Below are 24,822 nucleotides of genomic sequence, written 5' to 3'. Positions count from 1 at the left end.
ATAGCGCATTTATTGTGTATGTCCATACGGCTGTGGCACTTGTCTAAAGCAGATTATTGCAATGCTCAAACCTTGTGCTGGTCCGCCATCTTCCTCCCGGCCCACATCTCTTTGATCATCAGGTGCCAGAGGTCACACTCGGACTTCAGATTGGCCTCGAATGACTCCCTCCTGAGGGACGTCCTGATCTTCAGTGATGGGATTCTCAGGAGGAGGAACGGCGCAGAGGAAATCCTTACATCCTGGATGATGACATGATTTCAGGATCACTTGTGTATGCAGTATTCATCAGAATAATAGAACACACACATTTTTATTACTCTGACATTTTTCCAGATTTCCTCTAATATTTGTCTTCTGGAGAAAGTCTTATTTGTTTGATTTCGGCTTGAATAAAAGCAGATTTTAATTGTTTTAAAGTCATTTTAAAGTCAATATTAATAGCTAGATATCTAATATCTAGTCTAATATTATGTACTGTCATCATGGCAAAGAGAAAATAAATCAGTTATTAGAGATGAGCTATTAAAAAATGTTTAGAAATGTGCTGAAATCTTCTCTCTGTTAAACAGAAATGGGAGGAACAATATTCAGGAGGGTTAATAATGCTGCCTCTGCACCTCGATGTCTCTGAATTTGGTGATCTCCACGTATCCGGGTCGTCCCTCCGTCAGCAGGAAGAGTCTGCGCTGGGTCATGGCGATCTTCCCCACACCGTGGCTGGTTTTTACAGATGACGAGACTTTGTAAACACACTCATCGTTCTCCAGATGCTCCAACACGACGGCCGGCAGATCCACGTCCTGCGCCGCCGCTTCCGTTTCCTTCCAGAAGTTGTAGAAGAAGCGGAAGGTTTCTGGATCCACCTGCTTCACCTGACCTGCAGACAGCAGAGGAGCGAGCGCTTTGTTATACCACACACATGCAGGCCTTTTACTTATTTAAATTGATTTGATGGCTGCATGGTGGCTCAGTGGGTAACACTGTCGCCTCACAGCAAGAAGGTCCCAGGTTCGAGTCCCGGCTAGGTCAGTTGGCGTTTCTGTGGAGTTTGCATGTTTTCCCCGTGTTGGCCTGGGTTTCCTCCAGGTGCTCCGGTTTCCTCCACAGTCCAAGCACATGCGCTATAGGGGAATTGAATAAGCTAAATTGGCCATAGTGTATGAGGGAGTGTGAGAATGAGTGTGTATGGGTGTTTCCCAGTACTGGGTTGCAGCTAGAAAGGCATCCGCTGTGTAAAACATATGCTGAATAAGTTTTTTTTTTTTATTAATATTATTTTTAGGGGTTTTCACCATTATTTGACTGGACAGTAGAAAGAATAGAGAGGAAAGTGTGGGGAGCAGAGAGAGGGGAAGGATCAGCATTGGACCTCGAAGCAGGAATTGAACTCGGGTCGCCGTGAACTCCAGAATGCATGTGTCGGTGCACTTTACACTACGACATTGACATTAACATCTGGTGGCTGAGTTAGTGGTTCATTCCACTGTGACAACCCCTGATGAATAAAGGGACTTTCTATTTAAAGTGTATTTAATACGTTTTACTTGCTAATTTGTTTAATTATTTCTCTTTAGATTTTTTTCAATGGACATGTTGTTTTAATTAAATGTAAAATATAGATATGCTTCAAGACAAAAGGTGCTTTAGGTGTAATTAATGTGTCGGTGCTTTTTAAATAAGGGATTCATAAAGATAAACAACAAAATCATAAGTTCGAGGCACTTGAAAAGTTAAAAAAATTGTTTGAAGTGCCATGGAATTACGATTTTATGGTTTAAAAAATAAAATAAATAAATGTGAAGAGTTCAGATACAAAAACCTCTAAATGCCGTCTGAACTTTTCTTCTAAAATGAGCATTTATATCAGGCTCCTGTGTGTAGTTTCAGTAATTTCACTTTTAGGCTAAGATGATGCTAAATTTTTACGGAAATTTCAGACGGCACTTAGAGGTTTTTGCTTCTGAACTCTTCATATATATTTATATATTTGTTGTAATCTATTTCTAATGTATTGCTATTATTATTATTACTTTTATTCTATCGAATCTATTTTATTTTATTTTATTATTTATAATGTTTTAATCTATTTTCAATTACTATTTCTGTATAAGCACCTTAAATATCTTGACATTTTTTCTCCACCAAGTATTTTTCTCCATGTAACCTCTAACATGTTTGCTAATTTATTAGTTTTTTTTAAACAATATAATTATTTCAAACATTTTTTTAAAAAATACCTGAATATGACTTAAATTGCTATATTTTTATTTAGAATTTTAACACTGATCCTACTCCTTCAATCATGTATTTCATTTCTTATTATTAATTGTTTAAATTTTAAATTTTAAATTAAGATTGTGTATTATTGATTTTTTTCAGAATGAGTAGTACATTAAAATTAGAGAAGAAAGAAAGAATAAAAAAAAAGCAGTGTGGTATAATTTAAAACAATAATCCATTATTGTAATGTGCACAGTTAAGGATAAATAGTAAACTTATAATCAATGCCAAGACAGGTCAAAGGAATTACCCACAACTTCTGAAATGACTTGGATTTTTTAATTCATACCTATTTTTTTATTTACACTTTAAAAAAAAACATTTCCAACATTTTCCAACACTGCCCTTCTGCATGCAAGCATTCCTTTATTTAATTGTACTTTTTATTATTATTAATCAATTTAATGCATTTAAATCTATATTCAGTTACAATTTTTATTTAATCGCATGAATTAATTCAACTCCTTTCCTCCACCCTTTATTTTTCTCCATAAAAGCCCTAATTGCCTGTTTATTTATAATATGTTTAATTTAAACATTAACTTTTAATCATGCATTTAATATAAAAAGATAGATATCAGATTTAGTTACAACAATTTACCCTGAACTTATCCACAGATCTCCTGTTTTAAGTAATGATCAAAACCAAATGGTTGATTCCAAAAATTGGGCAAGACTAGCAAAAAAAAAAAAACTGTGTCATAATTTACACAAGAATACAGAAATAGTAAAATTGTGCAAAACAAAGCACAAAATAAAATGCATTAAATTATTGCGTAATACGACTTGTGCAATATGCAGACTACAGGACTCCTGAAATCATCCATTGCTAAAAAGAACGATGTAGTTATGATGAAATCATTACGTCATGATTACATTATTTTGACGTTTCTGCTTCCGAGAACATGAGGGTGAGTAAATGATGACAGAGTTACTGGAGATCTCATGATGTCTGCGATAAGGATGACATCGTTAGGGCTTTAAACAATATATCAACGTGGTAAATCCCTGTGAGATAAATATAAACCATGCACAATATAGAAATACACAATCATTTCTGCAAACCTGAATGTCAGGTAATCTGCAGAGCCTCGTGTTCTTCCAGTGTTTTTACATGAATGATTGATGCATCATGCCATAAACACACACAAGCACATGAATATGCAGTGCCAGTAAACGCACCCCGGGCTTTCGACACACACACATGACACATATAAACCGGCTCTACTGACGGCGTGCAGGAACTGGCATTTGCCAGACGGCTATAAATGTAGCTCGACTTTAACAGAGAGGAAATGATTAACCAGCGTTGAGCTCCTCGAGGAGTGTGTGCAGTGAGTGTGAACAGAGGACTGAAGCTGGAGGTTAAACACACACACACACACACACATTTGCATACATAGTTTAGAGGGACTCTACATAGGTATAATCCATTTTATCCATTAAACACCACTTATTATATGGCCCTACACATAAACCCAGCCCTTGCAGGAAACGTGGACAATTTTTAATTTCCAAACAGCCCGCTAAGTTTGATTAAGCTTTCTGATTTACATGGACACGCGGTGTGACCCTGTAAACCACCTTAATAGAGACCAACAAGTTCTACCCATGTTGTTATACAACTTTGTGTCCCCATAACCCACATAAACCTACACACACACACACACACGCACACACATCTATCTTTATGGGGACTTCCCATAGCTATAGTGATGTTTATACAATACAGAGTGTTCATTCAATCCTAAATCAAATGTCCCCACTATTATAGCAATACCAGTACATTTTCACTTCATGAGGACATTTTTTGGTCCCCATGAGGTCAAACTTGACTGGTATTGTTATACTAGTGGGAGCATTTTGTCCTCATAACAAAAGGAATACAAGATAACACACACACACACACATCCAGGCAGGTTTGTTTTTGCGAATTGTGGAGACATTCTCTTGGTTTCCATTGTTTTTATACTGTAAAAAAGTTGTATTTTCTATTGACGTACCCCAACACTATCCCTAAACATAAGCCTCACAGGAAACGGGACTTACTTTATAGTTTATTTATTACTCTAGGGTTTATAAGGCTGTTGAAAAATGGGAACAAGGGCAATGCACTCATGTTAGCCTTTTTTTGTAATTCATAAGTTCGTTTTTTTGCAGAGCGAGTCTATTACGTAAGTGTGTGTAAATTGCTCATGCTGTATGTCGCCTTCTAGTCGTAATATCTGTGTCATACCCATTTCATTATACAAACGGTTGACACACGTACATGGTTAGTTCGAGGTCTAAGGCGTACCTGCAGAACACTGCTGCACTTCAGACATGCAGGCGCTCAGACATGCATGCGTGCTGTGTGACGATGATGATGTATTAGTAGTGCACACTACACATGCAGACTACGCTTACCATCCAGCTCAAGGTAAAATACAGACCGGCACGAGTCCTCCACACCTGACAAACCAGAACCAGTTTTACCAAACACACCAGAGAAACACCGGTGACCATCACATGCAGATTTCACTTATTTCATCTGGTACATGCATTATACTTACACTGCAGTGTGTTTAACAGGAGATTCTACACAACAACAACAACAACAACAACACTGAAAACTAGCATCGGCTGATGCATCAAACACATTTCTAAAATATCATTGATATACAGACTGTACATCTAATCCTTCTGTACATCCATCTCTTGTCTATCTTTATCTGTGCTATCCATTCATCCATCCAATTATTTGACTTAATATCCAACTATCCATCCATCATCTATCTATCTTATTACTCTATCCATCCATCCATCCATCCATCCATCTATCCATCCATCTAATTATCTAACTATCAATCCATCCATCCATTTAACTCCAAAACCAACTATCCACACACCCTTTATCCGTCCATTCAGTTATCTAACTTCAAATCCCACTATCCATCCATCCTTTATCCATCCATCCACTTATTTAACTCCAAATCCATTTATCCATCCATCCATCCAACTCCAAAGTATCCATCCATGCATCCAATCATCTAACTCCAAATCCAACTATCTATCCATCCATCCATCCATTACATCCATCCATCTAACTCCAAATCCAACTATCCATCCATCCTTTATCCATCCATCTATTCCATCCATCCAATTTTCTAACTTCAAAACCAACTATCCATCCATTAATCCAATTATCCATCTCTAAATCCAACTATCCATCCATCATTCATCCATCCATCCATCTATTCCATCCATTCAATTATCCAACTCCAAATCCAACTGTCCATCCATCCATCCAATTATCTAATTCCAAATCCAACTATATATTCATCCACCCATCCATCCAACTCCAAATCCAACTATCCAACCATCCTTCATCTATCCATCCATCCAACTCCAAATCCAACTAGCCACACATCCATTATCCGTCCATTCAATTATCTAACTTCAAATCCCACTATCCATCCATTCTTTATCCATCTATCCACTTATCTAACTCCAAATCCATTTATCCATCCATCCATCCAACTCCAAACTATCCATCCATGCATCCAATCATCTAACTTCAAATCCAACTATCTATCCATCCTTCATCCATCCATTACATCCATCCAATTATCTAACTCAAAATTCAACTATCCATCCACCCATCCATCATTCCAATTATCTGAATACATATTCAACCATCCAGATTGTCAATCTTTCCATCAATGTATCCTTCCATATTGTCTGTTTATCCGTGCATCTATTCATCCATCCACCCATCTTGTCTGTCTAGCCATTTAGCTATTCATCCATCCATCCTTAATGTGTCTATCCATCCATCTATTCATCTATGCATTAATCTTGTCTGTCTATCCATCCATCCATCCATCCAGTTAACCAACTATCCATTCGGTCCATCCAGCTTCAGTTAGATTACAAATCTCTACTAAGAATTTAATTTCTATATTGCAGGAAAAGTTGACAAATCAGATCTCTCCAAGCTTCTCTAGCCAATAAGTTCACTCCTCAGATTGGCCCAATCAAGTGCCAGCTTCATTCTGATTGGCTGTTTTGATACCCACCCAGAGTGAGTGCCTCGAACAGCCTCTTGATGGTCTCCAGATCCTTCACGATTCCCGACTCCTGAACGCGCCGCACAAAATCCTCCTTTTGCAGGTGTTTTTTGGGCAGCTCAAACCTCTTCACCGTCCCGCCGTCCACCAGCCGCGCTCGGTCCTTTTCGTTTTCCCTCCTCACCCTGCTCATGAGACGCTTCAGATCGGTGCGGCGCTCCACAATCCTCTTTTCCTCCACAGGCAGAGCCTCCACCAGAGTGTTCAGAAGCTGCGCAGGAAAAATCTCCATGTCCGTCTTATATAAGCTCTGGAAGTCTGCGAGGGCGTCCACATGTCGTCCAGTCACAGAATTCACCAGTCCACGCAGGTAATAATAGCGGGCCAAGAGAGCAGAGTCGTCTGGGGAAGCAGATGAGATGGATCTGTCCAACTGCCCAATCAGATCGTGGTAGTAGTTCTGTACATAGTGGTAGGCCAGTGGTGGAGGGAATTCTGGGAGTTTGAAGGTTTTGACTGGCTTTATAGGACTCCAGGAACCTATCAACATAAAGAGTACATAGTGCTCAGCATAAATTATTACACTCTATTATGAAAATTTTTATGTTAGTGCATTTAAGCAAAACTGCTTTGTCCAAAAAATATATTTTGCGGAAAAAAAAAAAAAAAAAAAGCTTGACAATACCAATAACCCTAACCCCAACCTAACAGTCTACTTATAATGTAATGGGAATTAGTTGCAAAGTAACTTAAACTCAACAAACGGACCATCAAAATAAAGTGTGACCCTGTTTTATTCAGCAGATACAGTCATTAAAATAAAAGATTGGACAAATCTTATTTTGACACATATTTTGGGAAAACACATGGGAATTTTTCAATAATTCATCAATACACTGTGCAAATTGACTCCCCTTTGGTTATGTTGGGGGCTGTTTTTGCCCCATTGACTTTCATTATAATCACATTTTCTGATTGCAAAGCCATGACAGTTGGGGTGCATGATATTGGAAAAATCTGATATAGCGATATTTTAATTTTAAATATTGAGATATGGGATCCAGCTTTATAAGATCATTGAAATGGCACTATTTGATGGTTTTCTATGGATTCAGGTACAGAAACTGAATAATAACAATGCAAAAAAACAAAAAACGCTTTTCTTACTGTTTTTTTCCCCCTCGTTTCTAGTCCAAAAATCTAAAAAACTCTTAGGTCAAGTAAAAATATTGTTTTGTTTTTAACTTTTCCTTTCAAGTTTTTCCATAAAACAAAAAAAGTAAAAGGATCTTGTTTACATTATGAAATTCAGATATTTGGACAAGAAACAAGTCAAAATTCTAAGAAAAACCTTTTTTTTTTTTTGCATAAATTGTTTAAATTCCTGGTCAACTATAATTAATGTATTATGCATATTTTGCCATGTGACTATTGCAGATGCGCTCATTGCCCTACATGACAGCATATAATCATGCATTCCTGATTGTTGCTGGTTTTCCCTGTTGGGAAGAGGGATAATTTGTCATTTATACTGTTGATCATCTGTTATAATGCAAAAAAGCTTAGTTTTTGCCTTTTATATGGGGTTTATTGTGGCTCTCAGAACGAAGTAAGTATATTTCTGCACACACATATTATAATCTGCTCTTTAACTCCACAGAACTCCATATAAAAGTCAGACACTTGTTTGCACAGGCCTATCTAAAGGGTTAATGCTGCCAACTGATGATCAACAGTAAAAATGACACATTTGACCTCTTCCCAACAGAGAAAACCACTAACAATTAGAAACGCATGATTATATGCTGTCATGACAGTGCAATTAAAAAAAATGTGATTATAATGGAAGTCAATGGGGCAAAAACAGCCCCCAACATAACGAAAGGGTAGTCAATTTGAACAATACACAAGGGTTAAAAGAGACTTATCTTAATCTCTGTTGCAATTAAAAATATAACACAATAACAAAGTCAAATTTTACGACTTCTTTAAGACCATTATAATTGAAATTTTAGATTTATACAAGGATATATAGAAGTAGTCTAATGAGCCAGCTATTTCTGTAAATAGGTTTTGTATTGATGGAAGATCATGTAAAGGGATGTGTTGCTTTAGTTTTCTTTCCCTGATTAGGGAATTTAATTAGCAGAATTTGCAGTACAAATGTCTAACAGCTGTTGTGAACTGTCTCTCTTTGCCATTAAAAACTTAAATAAGAAAAAGAAAGGTTTGAGATGCATTATTGGTGATTGGGTGTCAGCCTGATAGGGTAGCTTTACCTGAACATGGGAATAATTAGGACCTGTTTAAAATGATTTAATACCCAAGACAAATATTTCAGTGAATTTAAGAAATATTAAGGCTTTTTTAAGACCTTGCTGATACCCTGAATAATCTAGAAAAGCACATTCATTAAACCAAATCAGTGTTCCTACTTTAACACATACAGTATATTGTATATTGTGTTGTTAAAAGTGCACTCATGTTTCCTCACCCATCTGTAAAGGCATCCTCACTGACATCATGGACATCTGTCGGATGGGTACGGTGAGAGATCGAGAGTCCGCCAGGTTCGGCATGCTCATCCCCAAACGCTTATTCAGGCCGTTCTCTGCTCGGTGTTTACGGTTGATCTCCTCCATCGTGGGTCTGCGCGGAGACTCGGTCATAATCTTCAGCCTGAGAAAGTGAAAATATAAGAGAAAACAAGTGAGAGGACACACTTGGCAGATGATGATGTAAGGTTCATCTTAGATAAATCTTTCATGCATATTTTGCAAACCTATTGCATAAAGAGTAAACTTTCAGTTAAAGGGATAGTTCATTTCAAGAGTTCACACTTAGCTGATAATCAATAAAGCGTATTTGGCATGCTGTCCCAGGAGAGAGTCCTGAGCTCGTAATATCCTCGAGCCCGGGGCTCCCTCCTGTTAGAAGGGCGAGAGGGGAGTTTGAGCTCAGGTAGGTCTCGAGAACTCCCCTGCTTGTCGCCGTGAGAAGTGTAAACTAAGGTTGTATTGGGGGATGATGTGATTTAATCAATTGCTATGGTTTATGTTTTTGGACGGTGGGAGGAAACGGGGAACCCGGGGGAAACCCACGCGAACAAGGGGAGAACATGCAAACTCTGCACAGAAACACCAACAGGCCCGATAGGTTAGACCAGCGGTGTTCTTGCTGTGAGGCAACCGTGCTAACCACTGGGCCACCGTGTCGCCCTATCAGAAAAAGAGGGGAGGAAGTAGGGGTGGAAAGGGGGAGAGCTTCAAGACGAAGATAACTGGAGTGAAAAACTCTGATTATTTATAATGCTTCCGTAATCATCTAATAGGGTAGATTACAGAGCTAATTAGGAGCCAGCCGTGTTGATCATAATCATGTGATCCTCTCGAAATTAGCTTATGAATAAACCACACTTAAACGTAATCCTTTCAATCCTTTAATTGCTTCAGTTATTAAAAAAACATATATTATGGAAGTGAATGGAAAGAGGCGACACGGTGGCTCAGTGGTTAGCACTGTGACGTCACAGCAAGTAGGTCGCTAGTTCGAGTCCCGGCTGGGTCAGGTGCCTTTTCTGTGAGGAGTTTGCATGTTCTCCTCGTGTTGGCGTGGGTTTCCTCCGGGTGCTCCCCTTTAGGGGAATTGAATAAGATAAATTAGCCGTAGTGTATGAGTGTGAGAGTGTATGGGTGTTTCCCAGCACTGGGTTGCAGCTGGAAGGGCATCCGGTGCATAAACCATATGCTGGAATAGTTGGCGGTTCATTCCCCTGTGGCAACCCTGATAAACAAAAGGGACTACGACGAAAGAAAAATGAATGACTGAATATAGTACATGCATATGTGCGTGCATTTACACATGCTTAATAAATATGCACATTACACTCACACATATTAGTCATGATTAATCATTAAACTGCACAACATTTAATTATTATTTTAACCTCTTATATTGCATTTCAGACATGCTTTCCCACACAAAAAATATTCAATACCGAAATTCACTTCTAGGAGCACAGAAGTAAACAAGCAGGACCACGAAGACTACACACTTCAACACAAGTACAAGCATTTGTCTCTTTGACAGAACAACAGACCGAACCTGTCTTGCTGCATACTGTACAGATTATTGACATGATCTGCTAAATGCGGCTCCAGGAAGTGAATGATTGATTTCTTTTTTGCAGCCGACTGTCAGCGTACTAAACATATATACATGTAAAACAATAAAACATTAAATAAGACATTAAATAGTTTTTACACCATGTTTTTTATAGAATTAAACAGTCTTTAAATACACTGTCTCTCCATGTGGGCTTGATGTTGTGCAATACGGTCAGTGTATATTTTACTTCCTCTTCCTTCAATGACATCCTTAAGATCCCTTTGCAGTTTGGTTTTTAATAACTCCACCCTGCCATTATCTTATTTACTGTAAACATACGTCATTTGTGTGCATGGAAATAGCTAAATCAAAGGTTTTGCCAAACGACTAGAAGCTCATAAAGGTTTGGAAGGACTCCAGGGGGATTAAACAGTGAGTAAATGATCATTTTTAAAGTGAACTGTCCCTTTAAACAGACAAGGCTTTAAACATACGAATGCTTTATTTGTTTTTGTCGGAGTAACCAATGCACCAGCTGTAAAGGCTCCTCCCACTTATAGAAATGGGGCGGGAACAGCAGCTCATTTGCATTTAAAGGAACACAAAAGGCATTTACAGTGTGATATAGTAAATGATTGAAGGTGTTTTGAGCTGTAAGTACACACACATTCTGGAGACTCTGGAGAGTCGTGCTGTGGGCATTACGGAGACACTTTAATGAAGGGAAACAGGAGATGGAAGGACTTTAATTACCTGCGAGTCTCTGAACGGATGTTGAGCTGCATGCGAGTGAATGCGTCATTCTTTCTGTTCAAACGCTCCCGCAGAAACGAGTGGAATATATGAGTGTCTAAAACCTGCACGCACGCACACACACACACACACACACACACACACAAATATTTAATCACAACCACATCTCACAGACACAAAAAATGCACACAACCCCCCCCCAAACACACAGAGAAAATTGCATACACAAAGACACACATACACACCCAAAAACACAAATACAAAATATTCAACACACAAAAATGCAAACATAAAAAAACGCGAACGCAAAAAAATACACAAAACACACACACACAAAAAAAAACAACCCAAAAAACACGCACAAACATTCAGAAACATACACACACAAAAGCACACAAATAAATGCACACACACAGACATACAAAAACACAAACATACACAAGCGCACACACACACACACACACAAAAACGGAGAGAAATACAAAATATACAACACACAAAAATGCACAAACACAAAAATGCACACATAAAACGACACACAATAAACAAAATACACAAACAAAAACCACACACGCACAAACATACAAAAACAGACACACAAAAAACATACAAAATCACAAACATGCACAAAAAAGGACTCACACACAAAAACAGAGAAATACAAAATATACAACACACAAAAATGCACACACAAAGCAACACACAAAACACAAAATACAAAATACACAAACAAAAAACACACACGCACAAACATACAGAAACAAACACACACAAAACACAAACATACACAAAAAAGCACACACACACACAAAAACGGAGAGAAATACAAAATATACAAAACACGCAACACACACACATACGCACAAACACACACACACACACATACATACATACACAAAAAAGCACACACACACAAAAATGGAGAAAAAAAAAACACACAAAATATGCACACACACACACACACACACACACACACACACACACACACACACACACACACACACACACACAAAAATAATAAATGCACACACGCAAACACACATATGAATATATTAGAGAAGCACATGCTGAGTGTAAACCTGAATCTGCGTATTTCTGTACCTTTCTGTAAAAGGCAGAGTCGGTGGAGTCTCTGGACCTGAGGAACTCCTCGCTGTTGAAAACTCGATGCTCATAGTTCAGGAAATCACAAACCTCACTGCAGAAAACACAGTTTTACATGTTTATTAACCAGCGAGCATAAAATACCATCAGTGTTCAGATACAGGCCAGTAAAAGTATTATACTGTATATTATACTTATTGTACATGTGTTATATATATTTATATACATATTTTATTTTACTTATTGTACAATCATGCTTTTATTCAATATATTTTATTTTATTTAATATATATATTTTTCATATATATTTGGTTTTGTTTAGATTTCATTTTTAGTTACTGCACATTTGTGAGTTTTATTTATTAATCAATTTATTAAGATTAGCAGACTGTCTTTGATACATAAACAGAGATATTTCAGACCTGAATATGTTGACGATGAGCTCCATGCTGAGGTTGAGGATGCTGGAGTTGAGTTTGCGCTGCCAGAGTCTCCTGTGAGCTCGCAGATCATTCACATCAGTCTGACTGCTGGAGCCGCACACATCCAGATCATAGTGGAGCTGCAGACCCCCACAGCTGAACAGAAACACAATCATGCTCATTATTAGCTATTATACATGTAGAGTAAGTTCAATATAGGGCTTTTAATAACCCTTAGTAACAAGTAAAAGGATTTGTCCTAATCAGTATTTTAAAGGGTTAAAAAAATAAAAAATTGCACTGATCCCAATAATTTCTACAGGAATATTGCATCAGTTACCGGAATATAAAACAATCTCTGGCTGCAAGCGGCACATCTGGAAGATCAAATCTGTCTGATGTTGAAGACGACACTGTTCCCTGGTCAATGTCTATCAGCACCAGATCCTCAATCTCCTGAAAACACACACACAAAAACTGTCAATATCTGAGAAATTAAGCTGAAGGGATCGTTCATCTAAAAAATGCAAATGACCACATCATTTACGAACCCCACACTTGTTCAATACCTGAGGCTTCTGTTCTATTAAACACCAAAGAAGACATTTTTTACAGAAACCTGTACCCATTGACTTCCATAGTAGGTAAAACATATACAATGGAAGTCAATGGTAACCGGTTTCCAACATTCTTCAAAATATCTTTAACAGAAGAAAGAAACTCAAATAGGTTTGGCAACTCTAAAACAGTGAATACATGATGAATTTTAAGTTGAGTGAAGGGTCTCTGTCTACAATAAACCCATTGCTATATGCAGTGTTTTGTACCTCTGCCACCTCCTGGAAGTGGTACGTGTGGCAGCCCATCAGGTAGGCCGTGGGCGCCATGATGAAGTCCAGCATCTGTCGGGACAGGACGGGCACAAACGGATGCTGCCAGCGCAGAGGGTGAATAAAGATCATGAAGCACTCGGACACCAGCGTGAGTTTGGCCCAGTCTGTGGACAGAAACACCACTCTCTGCTCCATCAGGATACTGCTGATGATCTGACACAAACACAACACAAGGCTCATCTTCCTTATGACTGTATTACATGTGCTGAATCAATATAAACATATCAAGCAGTCGTGAGTAATTCCTAGAATCCACAGATCGAGTCTATTAATTTACTCATGTAAATGTGTGCCAGTATATATTTATTTATTCAGTTTTTATATTATTTTAGTCATTTATTAATATGCAAATCTTTACACTGTCCCTTTGTTGTGTAAAAAAAATATCTATATGCGGGACTGACCTGCAGGATCTGCTTGGGTTTAAAGCACAGAAATGGCAGATGGAGATCGAGGTCCATTACGGGTCGATCCACATCCAGTCTGGAGGGAAGCTCAATCTGAAGCGGTCTGAGATTAAACACCTAAAAAAAAAACAGCAAGGAAACGAGTCAACTGAAAGAAATTGCACAGCTAAAAAAAAGTTGACGTAACCGAGTTGATTGTAACAAAGTTTACGGTATCCAATTTGACATAAACGAGTTGATGGTAACAAAGTTGACGTAAACGAGTTGATGGTAACAAAGTTGACGTAAACGAGTTGATGGTAACAAAGTTGACCTAAACAAGTTGATGGTAACAAAGTTGACGGTAACAAAGTTCACGTAAATGAGTTGATGGTAACAAAGTTGACGTAAATGAGTTAATGGTAACAAAGTTGACGTAAACGAGTTGATGGTAACAAAGTTGACGTAAACGAGTTGATGGTAACAAAGTTGACCTAAACAAGTTGATGGTAACAAAGTTGACGGTAACAAAGTTCACGTAAATGAGTTGATGGTAACAAAGTTGACGTAAATGAGTTAATGGTAACAAAGTTGACGTAAACGAGTTGATGGTAACAAAGTTGACCTAAACAAGTTGATGGTAACAAAGTTGACGGTAACAAAGTTCACGTAAACGAGTTGATGATAACAAAGTTGACGTAAACGAGTTGATGGTAACAAAGTTGACGTAAACGAGTTGATGGTAACAAAGTTGACGGTAACAAAGTTGACCTAAACAAGTTGATGGTAACAAAGTTGACGGTAACAAAGTTGACGGTAACAAAGTTGACGTAAACGAGTTGATGGTAACAAAGTCGATGGTAACAAAGTTAATGGTAACCGAATCGATGGTAGCAAAGTTGACGTAACCGAGTCGATGGTAAGAAAATTGACGTAACCGAGTTGATGGTAACAAAGTTGATGGTAACAAAGTTGATGCAACCGAGTCAATGGTAACAAAGTTGACGGTAACCGAATAGATAGTAACAAAGTTGACTTAACCGAGTCGATGGTAACAAAGTTGGCGGTAACCGAATTGATAGTAACAAAGTTATCGTAACCGAGTTGATGGTAACAAAGTTGACGAAATAGAGGCGATGATAACAAAGTTGACGACAACTGGGTCAATGATAACAGAGTTAATGGAAACCTAGTTGATGGTAACAGAGTTGGTGATGGTAACAAAGTTGATGTAACAGAACTGACATAACAGAGTTGACGATTAAGGTAACAGAGTTGATGGTGAAGAGTAACAGAATTGACATAACATAGTTGATGATGATGACGGTGACCAAGTTGATGGTGATGGTAACAGAACAGACGTAACTGAGTTGACGTGATGATAACAGAATTTATGTAACAGAGTTGATGGTGACGGTAACCGGGTTGATGATAACAGGTTTGACGTGACAGTAACAGAATTGATGCAACAGGGATGACTGTAAAAGAGTTGATGGTGACAGTAACAGGGTTGACATGACAGTAACAGAATCGACTGTGATGGTAACAGAGTTGACAGTAGCCAGGTTGACGCTAACAGAGGTGAAGGTGACGGAAACCAGGTTTAGCTCCAGATGCTAACCTCAAACCAGATACTACTTGACATGTATAAAACACAATTATATGTATTTCAATCATAACATTGTTTTTAAAAGGTGAATGAGAAATCGACTGAAATATCGCAGTGAAAGAGTTAACACATAATTAACCTACTATTTGGAGTATCCTAAACATTTTGTACAAATCAATGATGAAGACAAAATTAATTACTTATTAGACATTCCTTATTAAAAAAACAGCACTTGGGAAATATTTGGAAAGAACCAAAATTTCACGGGAGGGTGAATAATTTAATAATTTAAAAAAAGATCCACAGACAAAGAAAGGTTAGCATTCGCTATGCATGTGCACTGAACTGAAAACACCATCATTTTGCAAACACTTTTATTGACATTCAGATAATATCACTAACATTTCTGCGCAGATTTGTGTAGTGTTAAATAAAGCGGCTCACCACATGCAGTGGTCCAGATGGAGGGATGGGCACCAGCGCCAGTTTGGCAGAAAACTCCTTCACCTGCTCATCAAAGTCAGACACACGGGATGTCTTCATCTGGAACAGAAAACTACAACAGCAGAGGAATAAACTCACACGCATAACAAACACGTCACTCCATGTTGAGGATAGAGATTAGTATAAACAGCAGTCTTACCAGGACAGGCAGTCTCTGAGGGCGTTATAATAGGGATATTTGGAGATCACACATATGCTGAATGTGGTGTACAGACGCTTGTGCTCGTTGGTTCGATGGCCGTTTGCATAAATCACATTATCTTGCTGGAACTACAATAACACAACACAAATTAAGACAGATTAATATCTGAATACTTTTATTTTTATTCTTTTATTCAGCAAGAATGCATAGGATGCATTGACAAACTAAACGTTTGTTATGTCAAGACAAACATTCATTCATTTTCCTTCAGCTTAGTCCTTTTAATCAGGGGTCGCCACAGTGAAATGAACCGCCAACTATACTAGCATAGGTTTTTCGCAGTTGTTGCCCTTCCAGGCGCAACCCAGTACTGGGAAACACCCATACACTCTTACATTTATACACTACAGCCAATTTAGTTCATCAATTCCCCTATAGCGCATGTGTTTGAACTGTGAGGGAAACTGGAGCACCCGGAGGAAACCCACGAGGAGAACATAAAAACTCCACACAGAAACGACAACTAAACGTCAAATAAATGCTGTGAAACTTCATTAACAGTGGTGTGATATAAAGCACATCAGCAAGTCCACTTTGGTATGGCTGAAGAAAAATAAATTGAAGACTTTGGAGTGGCCTAGTCAAAGTCCTGACCTGAATCCAATTGAGACGCAGTGGCATGACCTTAAAAAAAGCGGTTCAAAACGAAAATATTTAAACATTTCATTGCAGTTGTGTTAAAAAAAACCCCACAAGAAATAAGAAATCAGTAAGGGTGCAAACACTTTTACACAACACCTGAAGAATAAAACTGAAATAGTTATTATACATCCAAAAAATATTCTGAAGCATGAAACGTTTCTTGATCATCAAATGATCATATCAGAAGGATCTGTCAAATGAAAACAAACTTTCCTCAGAACAAAAAATATATAAAATACCGAGACATTTTTATCTGCTCTGTTAAACAGTATTTGGGAAATATTTGAAAAAGTAATAATTTAAGTAATAATTTTGATTTCAACCCTACATGCATGTTTGTTCTTTATATTCATAATAAAAAAGCATATTGATTATTAAACATTTCGGATCAGTAAATCTATTAGTTCATATTTTGATGTCTCACCTGTACAGGTCTGCAGTACTGAGCGACCACACCATGAGTCTGATTCCCGAACACATCCGTGAACACCAGGAAGTGATACGAGTCTTCCCTGCTCTCATTGGTGATTCTCAACCCATCTGAACAGTAAAGGACAAAGCACACAAATTATACACTTGAGTAAAAGTGCAGTTACCATAACACTATATTACTCCATTATTTAAGTCACAGTAGTCAAGTTAAAAACTCCTCCTTTTCAATATTACTTAAATAAAAGACCTAAAGTGCTTGTTTACTAAAGTCTCACTCTGAACAGTTCATTTGAATCAGTGAGTTGTTTACTGAAGTCTCACTCTGAAAGGATCATTTGAATCAGCAAGTTGTTTACCTGAGACTCACTCTGAACGTATCATTTAAATAAGTGAATCATTTACTGAAGAATCACTCTGAAGTAATCAATTGAATCAGTGAATCATTTATTAAACACTTACTCTAAAATCATCATTTGAATAAGTGAATCATTTATTGGTGACTCACTCTAAATTGATCATGTGAATCAGTGAATCATTTACTGAGATTTCACACTGAACAGATTGTTTGAATTAGTGAATCAATTACTGGAGACTCACTCTGAACAAATCATTTGACTCTGTGAATAATTTATTGGAGAGTCACTGTGAACAGAACATTTAAATCAGTGAGTTTTGACTGGAGACTCACTCCGAACAGATCATTTGAATCAGTCAATCAGTTACTGGAGACTCCCTTTGAACAAATTATTTGAATCAGTGAATCATTACCTGGGGACTAACTCTGAACTGATCACTTGAATCAGTGAACAATTTACTGGAGACTCACTCTGAACAGATTATTTGAACTATTGAGTCATTAACTGGAGACTCACTCCCAACAGATAATTTGAATCAGTGAATAATTTACTGGAGACTCACTCTGAACTGATCACTTGAATCAGTGAATCAGTTAATGGAGACTCCCATTGAACAAGTTATTTGAATCAGTGAATCATTAACTGGAGACTAACTCCGAACAGATCATTTGAATCAGTGAATCAGTTACTGGAGACTCAATCCAAACAGATCACTTGAATCAGTGAATAATTTACTGGAGTTTCACTCTGAACAGATTATTTGAATCATTGAGTCATTAACTGTTAACTCACTCCAAACAGATAATTTGAATCAGTGAATCAGTTACTGGAGACTCCCTTTGAACAAATTATTTGAATCAGTGAATCATTAACTGGAGACAAACTACGAACAGATCATTTGAATTAGTGAATCAGTTACAGGAGACTCACTTTGAACAGATTATTTGAACCATTGAATCATTAACTGGAGATTAACTCCGAACAGATCATTTGAATCAGTGAATCAGTTACTGGAGACTCACTCTGTACTGATCATTTGATTCATTTAAAATTCAAATTAATAATTAGTTACTGTTTACCACAGCATCTGACTAAAGATAAAGCATCTGTGTGAGCGTGTCGGTCAGATTAAGTGTGTAAGAACGAGGCGTGTGTGTGTATGTGTGTTTTACCAGGAAAGCAGAGCTGTGGCAGGGCGATCAGATCAATGTTCTGCGGGACGCTCAGCTCTTCAGATTCACTGGCTTGACTGGAGTTGCTGAGGGTTGACACCGGCCGCTCTCTCTTCTTCTTCTTGAAGGAGCGTCTCTTCTGGACTCGGCTAAAGGCCGGAGCCACGCCCTGGTCTACGCCGCCGTTACAAGAGCGATCCTTTGTTATAAACGGTGGAGCGTGAACCTGCAGCACCTCCGCCTCCACTAACACATCTGCATCTTTACCCTGTACGAGAAGTTAAAAAGCAAGAGAAGTTAGCATTCGGCAAATACAGATTCACTCAGGGCAAATACAAAATGCATTATACGTTTTAAGAACTAATAGTAATTTATGGTAAAAAAATCTATTTATATATACAGTTAATGTATATACAACAGTTCTGTCTGGTTCTCGAGTCTGACTGGCTGATAGCCGTGCCATATTCTGCAATAACAGCACTCCTACAGCATCTTGTTTATTACTCCGCCAACATAGACTGACAGCACATCAATAAACTCACTTTGAAAAATATTGCAGCTGTTGGACAACATCATGTACTTTTGAGTCGTTTTTAGTAAGAATATAGTTGTTTAGTTTGCAACTATGCAGTTTATTTAAAAGGATAGTGCCCATTTTAAACATTTATGATTTCGGAGATTCAGCATGTCATTAAGCAGAGCAAAGACTGTTGACGTTACGCCACAAGACGGCGACAAAGACCCCATAATAAGTCATTAGGAGAGATAAACTCATAGTTAATTTCAAATTAAAGCTGATCAAATCATTAAAAAGAAGGTAAGTGACATTCTAAGTCGATCTCTCTCTTGTGTATGTTGTAGTGCTGTATTTATACCACAGTAGTCTGCTAGTGTTTGCTTTGGCTTTTTCTGGGTTGATTATTGTCATATCCAGATTACAACAGAGAAATACTGAGAAATCTCTGTAGACTGATGGCATTTCATGTTGTTCAGCCTTATTATCTTAAAATCTCAGCAAAATCAGCTGTTTTGTCATCATTTTAGACATTACGCTAGAGAATCATTCAAACACTAGCTCTAACGTGACATTTGAGAGACAGTTCCTGCTGTTTTGTCGTCAGCTGCAGATGTGAATGGCGGAAGAAAGTAGTTCCTCAAACAAAAGGGTTTTAAAGACTCTCCGTGTTTGATTTTCTTTTCTATATACACGATTAAGTTGTCGAATTGTTGTATAAATGCAATATCACACTCATAGCAGTGCAATATGGCTGTATATTGTCACTGGGGGGACACTAAGGCACTCGTGCCAATGCACGCCTCCCAACCAGTGCCAATATAGAGCCATATCTACGAGTGTGATATTACTCACACACACACACACACAATATGCTAGATTTAAATAATCTATTTAGAGAATAAAATGTTATGCAGATATTATAATGTGTATTTAAATGTATAAATTAAACATAAAAATACAATATATACACATATCAAACATAGAAAATTGTGTGCACATATACAGTTGAAGTCAGAATTATTAGCCTGCCTGAATTATTCGCCGACCTGTTTATTTTTTTCACCAATTTCTGTTTAATAGAGATTTTTTCTACACATTTCTAATCAAAACAGTTTTAATAACTCATCTCTAATAACTGATTTATTTAATCTTTGTCATGATGACAGTAAATAATATTAGACTAGATATTCTTCAATACACTTCTATACAGCTTAAAGTGACATTTAAAGACTTCACTAGGTTAATTAGGTTAACTAGGCAGGTTAGGGTAATTAGGCAAGTTATTGTATAATGATGGTTTGTTCTGTAAACTATCAGAAAACAATATAGCTTAAAGAGGCTAATAATATTGACCTTAAAATGGCGTTTAAAAAATTAATAACTGATTTTATTCTAAGCTGAAACAAAACAAACAATACTTCCTCTAGAAGAAAAAATATTATCAGACATACTGTAAAAATTTCCTTGTTCTGTCAAACATCATTTGGGAAAATATTTAACAAAGAAAAAAAATCATAGGGGGCTAATAATTCTGACTTCAACAGTACACAATAACAACACTTCAACTGATTTTGCTCGTGTATTTTTTGCTTTTTTACTTCATAGAATGAATGTAAAATACTGTAATAAGCAGTATTCAGTGTTCTGACCGGGCACAGCTCCTTCAGGCGCTCGTTTGACACTCCAAGCAGCACACAGGCCTCCAGCAGACCACACGGCACATTATCAGCCATCAGCTTCAGTCCAGCTCACGTCCACCACCGATCATCCAGCAAACACACAGCCTTCACTCCTCATTCTGCAGCTCCATTGAGGCTCTTCAAATTCTGCTGAAAATATTAGAAACACTTAAAGGACTCCTTTTATTAAGATGTAAAATAAGTCTTTTGTGTCTCCAAAATGTGTCTGTGAAGTTTCAGCTCAAAAACCATGCATTACACCCTGCCCAAAATGTCAATTTTGGGTAATTGTAGCTGTTTCTGCACCTGTGACTTTAAAGGGGACTTCATATGCCCCATTATACACAACGTAAAGTAAGTTGGAAGCCAAATAGCTTCCTAATGTTGATTTTGCATCATAGGTGCCCTTTTAAAAAAAACGTCAATAATTTTCTCTAACATACACACACACACACACACAAATTAAATTCTTCATTTTCTCACCTATTTGGGTTTCTTCTCTTAAAACACAAATACTTACTTTCAGGGGCAATTTTAGGAATTTCATTTTAGGGGGGCTCAGCTCCTTATAAGGTAAAAAAATGATAAAAATAAAAATAAATATATATATATTTAAACTTACAGACTAATTCACATATTTCACGATCTGAAGGATAATAACAAATAAGAAATAATTTATTAAGTTAATACTAGATAACATAACGAGAAGTTAATCCTAGACAACACTTGATGTCAGTGACAGTTATAACGAGTACATTCTCCAAGTGCTTCTGTCACTGTGTTCAATCCTTTCTGTGCAAGATGGTATGGTATAGTTATTAATGCCACACGAATTGTAAAGTGTTTAATATTGGTATTTATTTTGACATAAAAATAGCAAAATGTTCGTTAAGAGTTTAATTTTTTAATGGAGGAAAAAACTGTGTTGATGAGGTGAACGCCTAGAAAACCCGACTGCTCCTCTGTGACATACAGGTGATACAAGGTTATCTATATCAAAGAACTGCAAATAAGCAGATATTATAACAATTTATCGATAAACACACGGCTTGTTCTCTCGCTGTCCACAGCTGTGGTTTGCTGATCATGTGAAAAACAAAATACGAGGAGGAGCCGAATTCTGCCGCTGTTTTCTTATCAAATTTAAAGGGCTGAGGCGATAATTTAGTGTACAGTTTCTGAGCTAATCGCAAAAGTTTAAGGGGGGCTGAGCAGAAATATGCTAACCCATGCTAACTTTGATGCTAGAAAACTTGAACCACTGACATGCATCATAAAAAATATGTAGGTCAATGTCTGCTGCTTTCCAGAACTGAATATGAAATGATCATTTTGTACAGCTCTATGCATTTATAGTCCACAACATCAACTGTCGACTGTAAGTGTGTTCATACAATAGATGCTTCAGTCACTCCAGAGCAACACACACTCTGGTTTTCATGATTTCTGAGCCAAAGGGACGGCTGAAGTCATAAACACAGAGACAGCATTCATTCTGCTGGACTGAAGCTTCACAAAGACGTCAGACCAGTCGGGATAGAGAAAAAAACAAGGAGAGTTTGTCATTCTTCAGCACATACCTCTTTCTGGTTAGTTTTACAGGAGACTGTAAACAACGCTGTCTGCTCCTAAACCTTTATGATCATCTTTTAAATCACATTATATTTTGTGCTCAATAAAAAGAGTCACAAGTTTGTGGTTTCAGATTTTTAAACCTCCTATGAATGCACATTAAAATGAAAATGTAGAAAGGTAGAAAGTGTATTTTTATATTATACGTTTTTTTTTTATAAATTATACATTTTGAATTTTTACATTATATATATATATATATATATATATATATATATATATATATATATATATATATATATATATATATATATATGTGTGTGTGTGTGTGTGTGTGTGTGTATATTTAAAGTTTTTGAAGGAAGTATTTTATGATTTATAAGAAAGCATTTATTTTTAAAGAAATACAGTAAAATTACTAAATATAATTAATTCATTAATTTCCTTTTTGAACATGTATACAAATTCAGCCTATCAGAATGATTTCTGTAGTATCATGTGACACAGAAGACTGTCATGATTGTGGAAATTCTGCTTCGAATCAAATGTATAAACTGCATTTAAAACAGAACAAAGTAATTTTATATCATATATTTTTTTTTTATTTTGATCCGATACATAGTTATAGCATAATTTAAACACATATTTAACTATTTAAACAACTAACCTTTGACCTCAATTCTTAATAGTGAGGAAAATCTAACGATCCATATGTCAACAGCTCAACTTATCAAGACAATACAGTAAAGATATTAAAAATAATTATCAATTAAAATTATTTGTATACTTGATGTGAAAAAATAATCATGTGCTGTAAAAAATTATTATGACTGATCGCATCCAAATTCTAAAATAAAAGTTAATATTTACAAACTATTTATATTTATTACAAACACACACACACACACACACACACACACACACACACACACACACACACATATATATATATATATATATATATATATATATATATTTATATTTTATATATATATATATATATATATATATATATATATATATATATATATATATATATATATATATAAATATACGTACATATTTACAAATATAAATACATAAATTTTGTAAATATGAACTTTGGATGCAATTAATTTATGCAAATAAAAACATTTGAAAATCTTGGTTGAGATTATTCGTTTATTATTACAGTATATTAGAATATAATAAAAATCATATAATCAGTTTGAATTTCCTGAAGCATCATTTGACTATAATGATACAAAAAAATCAATGAATAAACTACATTTTGATACATACATCACAATAAAAACAGCTATTTAAAAATATATATGCATTTCACATTTTTACATCTCTTTTTGACTAAATAAATGTGCATAAGAGACTTCTAACGTTACAACAAATCATGTAACTGTTACACATAACGCTAGCCACACTCTTTATACTCGTTCACCCTAATTCTTAACAGTGTGGAAAAGTTCAATGTCAACAGCTCAACTCAACAAGACTAACTTAAACAAAGGCAAATAATCAGTGTGAAAATAGGAAATTTCATGCACTATTTCACATCAACTCTCACTTTCTGACAGTCATTTAAGCACATTTACAAACGAAACTGAAGTAAAACAAACGCCCAAGTTGTTCATAAGCGCATAAACCAGCTGCTTTACTGATTAAACACATGTAACATGTCCTGTGTGGACAATTCAATCAAAGTTTCATGACTTTTTCCATGAATAAAAAATCTAAACAATGCAGCAGGAGCAACAAAATGCTCATCACAACTCAACGAAGAGGAGAATAAACAAACCTTCAGTGTCCGCCGCTGCTGAGGCTCCAAGCTAACGTTATGTTCTCAATCACTGATCCAGAGGAAAACTACGACTGAAAGTGAACAAATAAAGCGCTTTGTTGATATAAATCACACTCAGCTACAGTATCATCCTCATTACGATCATAAACACACTGTAGACTTGTCTCCAGACTCTTTCTGAACGAATGAAAACCACAAACTAAAACTCAGAACCAGTACAGGTGGCGAAAAAACTAGCAAGCTACACTGTTGAAGAGACTTGGCTCATTGACATTAATAACGCAATTTTGTCGTTGCTTAGAAACTCCTTTGAAGTGTCCAATCAGAATACCTCATTAATATTAA

General features: G+C 36.6%; 1 protein-coding gene across 9 annotated transcripts in view; it reads right to left on the bottom strand.

Moving 5' to 3' along the window:
- dennd3a (DENN/MADD domain containing 3a) overlaps positions 1 to 24,760 on the bottom strand; it is a 400,395-nt gene extending 375,635 nt beyond the window's left edge. For 3 of the 9 annotated variants that reach the window (XR_015945288.1, XR_015516272.2, XM_087295155.2), the window contains exons 1-16: positions 24,475 to 24,760; positions 21,081 to 21,257; positions 18,915 to 19,182; positions 17,379 to 17,494; positions 16,250 to 16,380; positions 16,051 to 16,162; positions 14,016 to 14,135; positions 13,546 to 13,764; positions 13,059 to 13,174; positions 12,719 to 12,874; positions 12,294 to 12,390; positions 11,193 to 11,296; positions 8,827 to 9,011; positions 6,342 to 6,872; positions 621 to 880; positions 72 to 242 (exon numbers count right to left, since the gene is read on the bottom strand). Coding sequence is in view for 4 of the 9 variants with exons in the window: in XM_087295155.2 (XP_087151281.2) it covers positions 72 to 242; positions 621 to 880; positions 6,342 to 6,872; positions 8,827 to 9,011; positions 11,193 to 11,296; positions 12,294 to 12,390; positions 12,719 to 12,874; positions 13,059 to 13,174; positions 13,546 to 13,764; positions 14,016 to 14,135; positions 16,051 to 16,162; positions 16,250 to 16,380; positions 17,379 to 17,494; positions 18,915 to 19,182; positions 21,081 to 21,164 (2,670 nt within the window). In the remaining 5 variants the exon portion in view is untranslated. Of the gene's footprint in view, positions 1 to 71; positions 243 to 620; positions 881 to 4,689; positions 4,735 to 5,425; positions 5,681 to 5,810; positions 6,873 to 8,826; positions 9,012 to 11,192; positions 11,297 to 12,293; positions 12,391 to 12,718; positions 12,875 to 13,058; positions 13,175 to 13,545; positions 13,765 to 14,015; positions 14,136 to 16,050; positions 16,163 to 16,249; positions 16,381 to 17,378; positions 17,495 to 18,914; positions 19,183 to 21,080; positions 21,261 to 24,474 lie in introns of those variants that run through there. The other 6 variants (XR_015516271.2, XM_087295153.2, XR_015516273.2 and 3 more) reach the window with 4 other exon arrangements.
- Positions 24,761 to 24,822: the final 62 nt, after the last annotated feature.

Source organism: Danio rerio, chromosome 19 (genome assembly GCF_052040795.2).
Source record: "Danio rerio strain M-AB ecotype USA chromosome 19, GRCz13ab, whole genome shotgun sequence".
NCBI lineage: Eukaryota > Metazoa > Chordata > Actinopteri > Cypriniformes > Danionidae > Danio > Danio rerio.
This window is presented reverse-complemented; position numbering and strand designations above follow the sequence as displayed.